Consider the following 12,822-nt stretch of genomic DNA (forward strand, 5'->3'; position numbering starts at 1 on the left):
GCCCGCGTACCGAAAAAAAAAAAAAAAAAAAAGACCACTTAGGACCTAGAAATATACATAATCACCTAAGCTTAAATGCAGAGTACAGAGAAACTAGAGAAAACCCAAATTACCGATTTTTTAAAAAATTAATTTTGTGTCTTAAAATGGTCAGGATCTAAGATACATTATTATGTGATTACAAGAAAAATACAAAAACCGCATTACAGGGGAAATCAATAAAAGCCCAACACCTGCTGTGTAAACATCTTAAATGTGTTATTTCTACTGCAAAGGATATCGTTCAAACCTCTGACTGCTAGCAGTAGTAGAGTCATCCCTCCGTATCGGTTGGAGATTGATTCCAGGACCCGCTGCAGATACCAAAAACCCAAAGATGCTCAAATCCCTTATATAAAACGCCATAGTACAGTCGGCCTTCTGTATTCCCGGGTTCCAAAACTACAGGTTCTACACTCCTGTATATGGAACTCAAGGATACAGAGGGGTTACTGTATTAAACAGAGCCAAGAGATAAAATGGACTCAGAACTCTTCACTGAAAGTATTCCTAGCATTCAAATATATAAAGAACAATATAGTCTATGATTATTCTCCTTTCCCCCAATATTTCCACATTTGCTTATTCAAAAGGTCCTACATGTGACCTCCCTTTCAAAAAGTCATCTCTCTCTTTCCCTTTACGGTTCAACGCCCTGCAAACTGTAGTCTCCACTCGCCTCCACGTTGTCTCTTCTCATTCACTCAAACTCTCCACTGCTCTAATAAAACTGCTCCAAGGAGTCATTAGTCATCGTTCCTGGTCCTCATCTTCTTCACATACTCTGCAAAGTTAGACTCTCTCATTAAAACACTCTGCCTTCAGTTTGCAGTACTTCTCCTGTAACTCTCTCTAACCCATGCTCTGAATTCTTTCCTCCCTAACAAAAGTATTCTTTTTTCAAATCTTCAATAAATATGTATTGAAGCACCTACTACATGCTAGCCACTGTGTGAGGCACTGAAGATCTAGCAGTAAACAAAGCCGGTGCTCTCATGTAGCTTACAGTCTAGCTGGCTCCTCCAAGGTTTTAGCCCAGGTCCTATTATCTAATCCCATTGAACAGAGACAGGAGCGGCTCTTTTTGAGCTGTAGTTCATTCCAATTTGTTTAGAATGTAAACTGCTGATGAGCACAGAGTAAACAATGACAGGCCAGCTTGCTCATGTATACACATTATACCCAGGCACAAGGTTCTGATCAATTATTTAAAACTCAAAAATAGCCAGCTAACTAGTCCTGAGCACCAGCAAATTGTGTAACAGTGACAAGTTGCACATATTGAGTTGTGGTTTCATGACTTAATTTTGCCATCAGACTTCTGGTTATTTCTTAATGCCCAGGTCATGAGACATCAGCACCAAAGCTTTGTCTGAACTTATTTTGCTACTATTGTTAGCACACTTGTTACAAATTACTACCAAACCAAAACTCCTTACTTTGTTCCTGAATATTTTGTGTGACATTTGTTCGAAATGGAAATACCAGAACTTTGTTACAGATTTGCTTGTACAGTAGATATGGATGGAGTTGACCATAATATGTATTATGCAACTTATTTTAAAATACCAATCTCAAATTTTCAAAGCATTCTAACAGCAAATAGTATTATGGCACATTTGGAAATGACCATGACACCTTACAGTCCATGAGAGCACAATTTGTTAACTGCAAAATCTTGAAGTTATCTGGATTCTTGTCAGACACACTGTTACAGTATTTTAACAAAATGTATATTTGAATGCCAAGGGGAAAAACACCCCATCCACCAGCTTGAAAAAAAAAAAATAGTGAAACTATGTATCAGGATCAGATCCACAAAAGCAGCTTTGGGAGATTCCCCTATCAAATACTGTAATCCTCTGCAGAATTTGTGTTTAACTAGGATCTTGGCCAAGTAAAGAAGGTGCTAAATCTAGTCCTCTTGGCTTGAGATGACAAACAAACATGATAGCTACAATATTTCAGCACTGTGCAATAGGCAAAGGAGACAGTGATCACAGACTGCTCTGTAAACTACTAAAATTAACTACAGTACAAATGGACCAGATGCTTTAAATTTTCATAAACTTATTTTTTATCCATAATCCACATAGATCAAATTGCACCAATGGTATACCTTCTTCTGCTAAGAAAAAACTCAGGAATTTTTGTGTAAGCATTTAAAAAAACCGCTGCTTATAACTTTACCATATGTGTAATGTTGCAATGCATTTTCTGTAAGACTTGGCTTACAAAATGGAAGAACATCTCTCTACTAATGAGTAGTTAACTTTAGAGAGTGTTCTAAATCCTTTTCCTCTTCCATGCTTCCTCAAAATAAAAAGTCCCCAACACACTGTTCTTTTCTATACATATAAGGTGACTTTCTAGCACGCTTAAGGCAAAAAGAAATGCATCAGCGTCTTTTCCCTCACCCCCCAACCAAAGCACTAGTTTATCTGGAAACTGAAAATAGTGTATACCTTTTGCCTCAAAGAAAGAATGGGATGAAAACAGCACAAGTCAACACAAAACAGCAAATTACCTGTTTCTATTACAAATTTCCACTTTACTCAAAATGTAATGAGAAAAGAAATACCCCCAATAATCCTTTTCTTGAAACCATCATTTTGGAAGATAAAGGAACAATTACTGCAAATGAAGTGACAATATTTGCAACATTTGGGCAATTCTTTCCAAAGGTACTTTACCAATGGAGATCATAGTTTGGCAAAGAAATACATAACGGATTTATTTTTTAAACCTGAATTCCAACATTAGTGAGAACTTATTCAATAAAAAAGGCTCTCATTTATTTTCATGTCAGTGGTTAAATCTAAATGGAATCTACTAAATAAGCTCAAGAATGTTTGGTATTCAACTGCACACCCCTATGAGATGAATACATCCTTCTATGCGTCACTTTTATACTTCAAAACAGAGACCAGAAACTCTGTAGAGGGACAATAACCACAAGGAAGCGATTTTAAAAGCAAGTTTCTTATTTCTCCTACATCACTGAATAAAAACAATGAAAAAATTACTGAGGTGAGAGTTATTAAAACTGTGTAATTGTTTACATGTTCTAATTAAATACCACTACTGTGCTCTCACAAACTAAATAAGTAAATCAAAAATTATAATTTTACTTCCATAAATGATACATATAATTGTATTACTTATATATTTACATATATTTAATATATAACTTATTACATAAATACATTTAAATATATAACATATTATATATATAATCTAGATGATATTTTTAACCATAATAGCTTTTTAAAATTTATTTATTTATTTATTTTTGGCTGGGTTGGGTCTTCGTTGCTGCGCGCGGGCTTTCTCTAGTTGCAGCAAGTGGGGGCTACTCTTCGTTGCGGTGCATGGGCTTCTCCTTGTAGTGGCCCCTCTTGTTGCAGAGCACAGGCTCTAGGGCACGCAGGCTCTAGAGCACAGGCTCAGTAGTTGTGGCGCACGGGCTTAGCTGCCCTGCGGCATGTGGGATCATCCCGGACCAGGGCTCGAACCCATGTCCCCTGCATTGGCAGGCGGATTCTTAACCACTGCTCCACCAGGGAAGTCCCTGTAACCATAATATCTTAAGATAAAAAACTAATCTATTTATGTGATTTTTGGCAAGAGATATGAGGACACATTATGAAAACCATAGAGATATAAAGTTATAGTATATAATGCTCTGTATCATATCCCACCATATCACTCATGAATTGTCCCTTCCTGTGGATGCAAGAAAAATAATGTGTTTCACAGCTTATGCATATCCTTAGAGCCTTGTAAAGTGCCACAGAAAATACACACCATATGTTCAACAAAGCACAACTTTGCATATTGTATGTTTCAAAACACATGGTCGATTGGGTATAGGATTAGCATATTTTTAACTGGGTTCTCTCTAGCTGTCTGTTAAAGTATTTGTGAACTATACACTGTACACACAATCAACTTTAGAAAGAGCACAGGGCTTAAAGAGCCATGACTTTAAGTTCCAGATTTTCCACTCACTGGGTCTATTGTCTAACCTCCCTATGCCTGTTCTCTCATCTCTAACAAGGAAAGGACAATAATTCATAATTTCCCTTCTGCATAGAATTGTTCTAAGAGCCAAAATGAGATAGTATACAAAAGATAAAGCTCTACGTAAACATAGTATTTTCTTATATCTTCTTAGTGAAATTATTAAATACCACCATAGCAACTAGCTTTATGTAACAACTGCTTTAAAGTAATGAAAGCACATGCTACAGGGTTCTCACCCAACTACGAAATGCTATGTCTGCTTAGGGATAAGAAAAACCTCCTTTAACCTTGGAGAAGAAGGAAGATGTGAAACAAATTATTTAATTAGTCATCATTTTCTCGACTCAGGTCAAAAGGTAAGACAGACTCTTAAAAACAAATATACATTAAATTTCAGGAAATAGGTGTTTTTTTTTAATTGGCTCTTACTGCTCTTGCATTTCCACAAACAACAATTTGCTCTTATGAACCTAACATATGGGACTGATTTGTTTTCCATGTGTAATTCTCAATATCTAAATAAGTCACTTCAAGCATTGTCCCTTTTCAAGCTGTATAATCCTATACTACTCTGCTAAAGCATGTAATTTCCAACAACACAAGTACTTAAGTATCTTCAGAAGATATCTTCATGTATCTATTCCTAGGGCTAAAATGATGAAAAACTGCAGTGCCCAAGAATGTCAGAACAATGCACAGTTCTGGTTTTAAATGTTTCAAATTTTTTCTACAACACTACATAGCAGCTTGAATATAACCAGTATTTAGTTAATGTTTACTGAATGAATTAGGAATGCTTTGCCTCTATTTTGCTTTTTGATACATGGGGCGGGGCAGGGGGGCACTGTCTTTGGTTTATACCAAGTAGAATCCACATTTCACCATAAGCAGCAGAAAAGATTTGCCAAGCATACTTTATCAATTCTGTTCAGAAGACACCTACTCATGAGTTGGCTGTGTATCGCAGTACACTTAACTCGTGCTCCAGAATTACCTGAAGTGCCTCACTATACTCAGATAGGGAATGCACCTGTATTCTCAGCAGTGAGTACAAATAAATAGAAATAAATTAATTGAATACATTTCTTTAGCGTGCAAAAACCAATTACTAACTCTTACCTGTGGATATTAAAACATCCACAGGAACAAAATCCTAAAAGTGTGAATTATTATTTAGGAATTACCTCTAAAAACAGTAAAATCTGAATTACAATAATAACATTAATGTAAATACTATAAACAAAATAAGTCTTAATGTCTAATTTTTGTCTACCCTCTACTTACAGTTTACAAAATCTAACAGTTGTCACTTAAAAACTCCTAATTCCAGCCAGTAAGGTTCATTTTCTCTTCATTTTTTGTAAGGTAATATCTAGTCTTGCTATAACTACAAGCTACCAATATTCTTCTTAAGCAATGGGTTACATTCTCTTTCATATTAAATGTATTTCTTTATTGATTTTATCATGTCTGAAATTGCAATCACCTGCTCCCTAAGTGACCCTTTAAATCTCTATTTCAATGCTTATGAAATGGAAAGCACTGAGAGTACTATTCACAAAGTGCACAAAACTCTGAAAAAGACCCCATTATTCTCAAAACAATTCCTATTCGCATTTCAAATTACAACAATAGAAGCTTCTTTATGGAACTGATATTTCTACAATTTTAATAGAAGTTTAGCAACAATTTAAGAAAAGTTGTACAAAAAATTTTAACTAAGCAAACTCAGAATACCAACAGTTGTTGTACAATCAATCTGTACACCAAAGAGAAAATTTTTTTTAATCATGACTTTAGATCTTAAGGAGTTATTTCAGAAAGAAAGCCTCAGAAAATGAAAGCCTCAATTTCAAAGCTGGTTTCTTCAATACCAAGAAGAATAATGACCAATCTTTAGACTGTAATAATTTAACATTTCTTTTATTTTCAAACCTGTAGCTTATACTAACTTTTTAATTAAACTTAAATCATTTCAAACTGTAAACATTTTTACAAGGATTTCTCCATGCCCTCTGAGCTTATATGGCTGCAATTTCAGAAAGTTTGAGAGCTGACACAGTTTCTGATAACCCTGGTTTTCCATAAAAAATGAGCATTACACCAGCAGACAATTACACAGCTCACAAAAACAATGGAGTCAGAAAATTTATATGAATTGACAGCTTGGTATATTACTGCACATGATTTCACAAAAGTCTGTATTCATTCATACACACATTCAGACAATAAACATTTACTGAGCCACCTGCCCATGAGAAGTTCGCTAGCTAAAGAGCAATGATAAATCATGTAGTCAGATAAATTATAGTATAATTATGTAATATATATAGTATAATGTATTAGGTGATACACTATAACATACAGAGAGATAACATACATACAGATATTCCTCTGACCAACTCATTCGAAGATACACATTATCTAGAACCTTGATAACCAGAGTATGGTTCATGAACCAGAAATGCCATCACCCAGTAGCTGGTCAGTCAGAAATATGGAATCTCGGGTCCCAAGCAAATCTACTGAATCAGAATCTGCATTTTAACATGCTCTCCAGGTAACCCCAATGCAAATTTAAGTTTTGAGAAACACTGATCTAGAACATAATTGAAAAACTGTAAATAAGTAAAAGTGACATCTTGTACTTTTAAGCTCTTCAGGCCCCATCCTGAGCCTTTTTACAAATGAATAGATAATTTAACAAGTTCAGTTACTTACCTTCACAGATCAGGAACAAACTGGGAGATACCACTGACAACAAAGAAAGAAAACAGGAAAAACTAATAAAAAGCAATCTCAAAAAGGGATGGCTATAGGGGACCATTTAAACAGCAACAATCTACCCTTCCTGCCTAAATAGGCCCGAAAGGTGTCAGTGTGTTACAGAAATATAACAGTTATTGATGTTCTTAAATGTGTCTCCTCTAACTAGTCCACAAATTCCTTGAGGACAGGGACCTAGTTTTATTTATTTATTTATTTATTTATTTATGCGGCACGCGGGCCTCTCGCCACTGTGGCCCCTCCCACCTCGGAGCACAGGCTCCGGACGCTTAGGCCCAGTGGCCATGGCTCACGGGCCCAGCCGCTCCGCGGCATGTGGGATCTTCCCGGACCAGGGCAGGAACCCGTGTCCCCTGCATCGACAGGAGGACTCTCAACCACTGCGCCACCAGGGAAGCCCTAGTTTTATTTTTATACACTTACATTTGTAAACTGAATGACCTTAAATCATTAAGATGAGTTTGGTTAGGCAATGAGATATATAATATATTTCACAAAAATTTCTATCTAAAAAAATTACAATAAAAATGTCACAGCATTTTTTTTTAAAAAAAGAATAAAGCCTCTCCATTCTATAACAACCCAATTAACAAGCACTCTGAGAACAGAGGCTTCACTGAACTTGTGGCTCCAAATCCGAATCTTTTCTGACTCTATTCAAACTCACTTCTAGGGGACCAGTGCGTGGAGGGAGTAGAGAAAAAGATTAGAAGAGAATGGAGGGAGAATAAAAATCAGAGAACACTCAGGGTTCCTCCACTCATGAAAATAAAAAGAGAAAAATGGGAAGCCTCACCAAAGATACAGAAATGCCAGAGAGAATACTACCTCTAGCAACCATTCACTCCATGGTCCTTGCCCCTGTGAATCAGACACCTGCTCACAATCCTCCTAACCTAAGAACTTAAAGACACCTTAGCTCTAGAAACACTTCCCCTTGTGGCCTTCAATCAGCTATTACAGCCAGTTTATAATACAACAAATTCACTCTTCCAAAACAGCAAATTTCATGATGTTCTAGTCCTTACGCTCCAGACAAATCATTAGTTTTCTTGCCTATGTCCTTGCTCATGCTATTACTTCATAGAGAACTTTCTGCTCTGTTAATCTGACCCTACATGTTAGCCACCAGCCATGTGTGGCTATTTAACATTTGAAATGTGGCTAAACCAGACAGAGATGTATGATAAATGTAAAATACACATCGAATTTTAAGACTTGGTACAAAAAGGATGTAACAGTATTGTTTTTTTAAACAATGATTACATGTTGAAATAATATTTTGGATCTATTCAATTAAATAAAATAGATAATTAAAATTAATTTCACCTGTTTCTTTTTAATGTGGCTACTAGAAAATTTAAATTACATGTGTGGTACACGTTACACTTCTATTGGACAGTGCTGGTCTAGATCCTACTCATTCTTCAAGGCCTAATTCAAACACTTCCAGCCCTGTAAAGCTTTCCCCAATGACTCCAAGTGGACATGGTTTCTGTCTCCCTGAACTTTCATATCACTTTTCTTCACACTCCCAAAGAACCAGAGGAATTTTACCTTCTTACTGAGTGTTCCTATTACAGCTCCCCAACACCAAGATAAGCAAATCGAGAAAAGAAACTACATCTAGGTCACATAAATTTTCATCCTACACCTTGGAGAGTGCATGTACTAAGGTGATGCGAGATGTCTGCTAATTGAGACTTGAACTTCTCAATTACTATATTATCTATCCCTTTCACCGATTTCCATTTCTTCCTGAGGAATTAAACTCCATGTCTACAAATGTCCTGGATTATAATTAGAGTGCCAGTGAGCTGTACATATATGATGAACAAGCAGATCTAAAACTAATACCGGCAGTCAATACACTTACATCAATTGTAAAAATTCTACAAGCCTCTAAAGGTTCCACTTTTTTTTTTTACACTGCTGTCCCTAAAATTGTATTGTGAAGATCAATTAATTCAAAAGTAGGAGACTTTCCCAGAGATTAACAACACTGGGTGACTAAAGTCTACCAAAAATTGTCCGAGATCCTCCCACAACCCTGAGAATAGACCAGGTAAGCATACAAAGGCTTGAGTAAAGCAAGAACAGTGTCTTATATCGCAACCAAATCTCTGAAATCGAGCTGTGAGGAAAGTGGTAGGAAGGGAAAAGACGACTTGTGTGCAAGAAACGAAGGGTGTTAACTATTGGAACGCGAAACGAGAAATAAAACCTAGCACAAAAAATGTCTGAATTATGTGGGAGGGATCCTCCCTGGGTGTATCTCTCAACCTCTGAACCCTCAGGCAAAGGTCGCGGTGGTCATTTCAAGGGTCTTTTCTTCAAATGGTATTCCAGTGCCTGAGATCTGCATCCGCGAATCTTCCTTCCTCACCAGCCTATTCTGACTCCCCGGGCCAGGAATTCCGGCCAAACCCAACCCTGAAGCCACCCTTCTCCAGCACAGTTTGGAAACCGGCGGATGAACCAGGAGGGCCGAACTGAGACCCAGCAGCTGGACGACACCCCTCTCCCATCGAGTCCGGGCTTAGCCCCTTGGGCAGGACTGGGCTGACAGAGGAGAGCCAGTAGGCAGAGGGGGCGGGGCAGGGCGTCGGACTTCGAGGACGGGTCTTCCCGTTCCATGCCGGCGCCTGCCGGTGCCGCTGGGACCCGCAAGGTGGTGACAAGGCAGAATAGAAAAGCAGTGCAGAGCAGCCCGGGGCTTTCACTCACCAGCCGTCGCCCCCCGACGTTGGCAGTGGCAGGACCTCTTCTCCTTCCGCCATTGCTGTTGACGTCCACGTCACTTTGCCGAAAAGTGGACCTGGCGCCGAGGCCGACTCAGACCCAACGTCGTAAAAGGTCCTCGGAAGTCTGGGACTGAGCTTCTGGAGAGGGAAAGGAAGAGGGAAGAGGCGACAACGCGAAGAACGCAACGTCACGACGTCCCGAGGGCGAAAGGTAACTTGGAGGAGGAGACGTGGAGAGCCGCTACCCCATCCAAAGACTACATGTCCCAGGATGCCGCGGGGACCGGGCCGGGCGCAGTGGGCGGGGCTTGGCGAGGGCGTGCGTCCCAGTAGGAGGCCCTTGAGAGGGTCGCTTCTTGGCGTGCAGTTAGCGTCTTCTTTGCGTCTTGGCGTCCTGCTTAAAGTCATGTTTGACTGTCTTAAATAGTGGAGAGGCGAGGGGAGGGGGGAATCCTACAGGGAGGGTGGAGATAGGAGCATAGCCACATTTGGGCCATTTCCTAGTGCAACAGCTGTGTTTGAGAAAAGAGTGGGATGTAAGGAAAAGGCACGCTCACCTCTGTTTGTGGGGCGCGGTCAGAAGTACAAATGGAGGCCACGTACTTTATGTTTGAATACTTTAAAAGTTTTTTTTTTTAAAGCTAAACAGTAAAGGAAATATGTTCTAGCCTCCCACCTTTATAAACATATCTTTCTAACAACATAGAAGGGCAAGTCCAAATTTAGAATTCTAGAACTCTGGATTTCCAAGCAGGGAGAGCTGCCAAGTTTCTTCTCTTCCCACCCTACTTCCCCTTCACTCCACGTGGGTGGACTCCTCGGCCTCCACATCCAAGCTCGGTGTCTACCATCACCAGCAAAGCGCCGGCTTTTAGTTTCCCCTTGACCATACCTGGGCCTAGGGCTGAGCACAGGGTTCAGGAAGATGGACCTAGGGAAATGCTTTTGTAAGCCCTGGACCTAATGCTGATGAAGTAAAGCCACATGTAACAATATGGATTAATCTGGAAAATATGATGTTAAATGAACAAAACATTGTGGAAGGGTAGGTAAAGTATGGTGTCATTTATATTTGGCTTTAAAAATAGGCAGAACAATATACATTTTTATAGAATGTATGTGCTTTTAAAAAATGCACAAGAATGATATATAGAAAAATTGGAATGGCAGTTCTCAAAGATAAACAAAACCAGACATTAGTTAAGTAGTGAAAACAGATGTTATTCAGAAACTACGGACAGTAGGGGCGTGGGCTGAGCTCCATTCTGATTTGTGCAGAGGTGATTAGGGGTTTTAAAGGGAGAAAGAGGGAGCAGGGAGAGCGGGACTCAGAGGCAGACAAGTGAAAAATTACAAAGCATTGGTCAGTGTAATTGTGATTAGACCAGCTGTGTCTGCTAGCTGGTAATTTTCGAGGTTAGGATTCTTCCCTCGCACAGAGCCTGAGAGACAGAGACCCTGCCCTTCTTGATGATTACATTTCAAAGGAATGGCTCTCAGGTCCTTGAGAAGGACACGTCTAAGTTGTAATAGATACATATTCACAGATGTAAGCCCTTTGTAGTAAATGCTCCAAGAGACGTCAGTAACCTATCATCAGGTGTTGGCTAGATCAAACAGTAAACTCTGCTGGCAGCCATTGCACTTTCTCAATCAGGCATTTTAATGGGGTTCATTGGAGGCCAGGGTCATCCTAGGGACACAGCCTTAAGTTCTGCAGTTCTCACAGTTACATTTGTGGGAGGAGAGGAAATGGCTTCAATTATATTTTTAATATTTTGTTTCTAAAGAGCTGAGAAATGGCTACATAGGTGTTCAGTATTCTTTATAGAGTCTATACTTTGGTGTCTAAAATGTTTCATAATTTTAAAAACTATTTGATTAAATATGCACAAAGCATAGTACAGCTCTTTCATTTACAACCAAAAACATGTTCATTCTCTTCCCAAAGGGGAAATAATACAGAGCCACATTATTGCACCTACTTCTAAGCCAAGGATCTCTGCATGATGTTCAGTCCTTCTATGGGGAAACATTCTTTTTAATATGGAGTGAGAGTTTAGATAACAGCTATCAAAAAGAATAAAAGACATGAATCTAGGTCAAATTACTATCCTGATATTCAGGACCTCTGCTGGGTCTCTTCAATTGCTGTCAGTGGATTTTCAGAAGTTTTCTAAAATGTTTTGTAAAACTGTTAATTCAGTGACATGACAAGCAGTTGTTCATTGATTAAGGTGATCATAACCCTCAATTGTAATTCATTCTCAGTGTAATTAAAACAGTGACTGCTTAATACTCCATGTGGTAAAAGTATTATTCCATTTAAAATATATCAAGTGTTTGCTTGTGTTTGATATCCAGGCTCCTGAGTTAGCACAGACTCCGTGGTTGATGAGTTTTCTGATAAGTCCTTCCTCTTCATTTGGATCCAGTTTGTCCACATTTTCCCCAACATGCCTCACTTCCTGAGGTGACAAGGATATCACTATGCCCAAAGAACATTTTATAGATGGCTACAAGTTTTTATGGGTGTAACTTTCTGAGTATTTTTGTGCTTTAAAAAAAACCTCAAAGTCCTGCCTTTTACCTGGATTGTTATGAGCTTTAAAAAATATAAGTATGGGATTACAAGTAGAATTTGTTAAATTCTAGTAGTAAATCTCTGCTTAAAAAAAAAAAATTTCAAGAGCTAGAGAAGATTTTATTATGAAATTATCTCCCTGTATTTTCTTTCTTTACTCTTTTCTCCTAATTATGAGAAGATTCCATCAATGACACTAGAAGCTCTCTCTGCTTTTATATATCTTTCTGGAACAGAGGAAGTTGGAATTTCTTTTTTCATAGACCTGGTGATGCTAATAGTGCTGACCATCTGGATCTGTGCACAATGCAGGCATTCCAAGATATATCTTCATGAAAGGCACATCCTATCACCCACATAGGGTGTGTTATCGGCCTGCACTTCTGCAGCTATTTGTACTCCCGTGCCCAAATAGAAAAGTATGGTATTATTCTATATTATCCTTGGATAAAATCAAACTGCATTTTTATAAAGGGAAAATTAAAGTTTCTTGGTTTTGAATGAAACTGTAAAAAAAAAAAAAAAGAATATTTTTCATCTATTATTTGGTGTTGCGTGCCATATAACTATGTAATTATGTAGTTCATATTGTATTATATGTACTTAAGTCATATTATGACACAGTCTATTCTCAATAAATAT

The 12,822-nt window shown here is 38.3% G+C and overlaps 1 protein-coding gene across 1 annotated transcript in view; it reads right to left on the reverse strand.

The window, feature by feature from the left end:
* Positions 1 to 9,753, reverse strand: part of TBC1D23 (TBC1 domain family member 23) — a 64,463-nt gene extending 54,710 nt beyond the window's left edge. Inside the window, exon 1 of the mRNA XM_082655501.1 lies at positions 9,580 to 9,753. Coding sequence (XP_082511627.1) covers positions 9,580 to 9,632 — 53 coding nt within the window. The 5' untranslated portion in view covers positions 9,633 to 9,753. The remainder of the gene's footprint in view (positions 1 to 9,579) is intronic.
* Between the last annotated feature and the right edge of the window lie 3,069 nt (positions 9,754 to 12,822).

The sequence above is a fragment of the Grampus griseus genome (genome assembly GCF_964374135.1).
Source record: "Grampus griseus genome assembly, chromosome: 5".
NCBI lineage: Eukaryota > Metazoa > Chordata > Mammalia > Artiodactyla > Delphinidae > Grampus > Grampus griseus.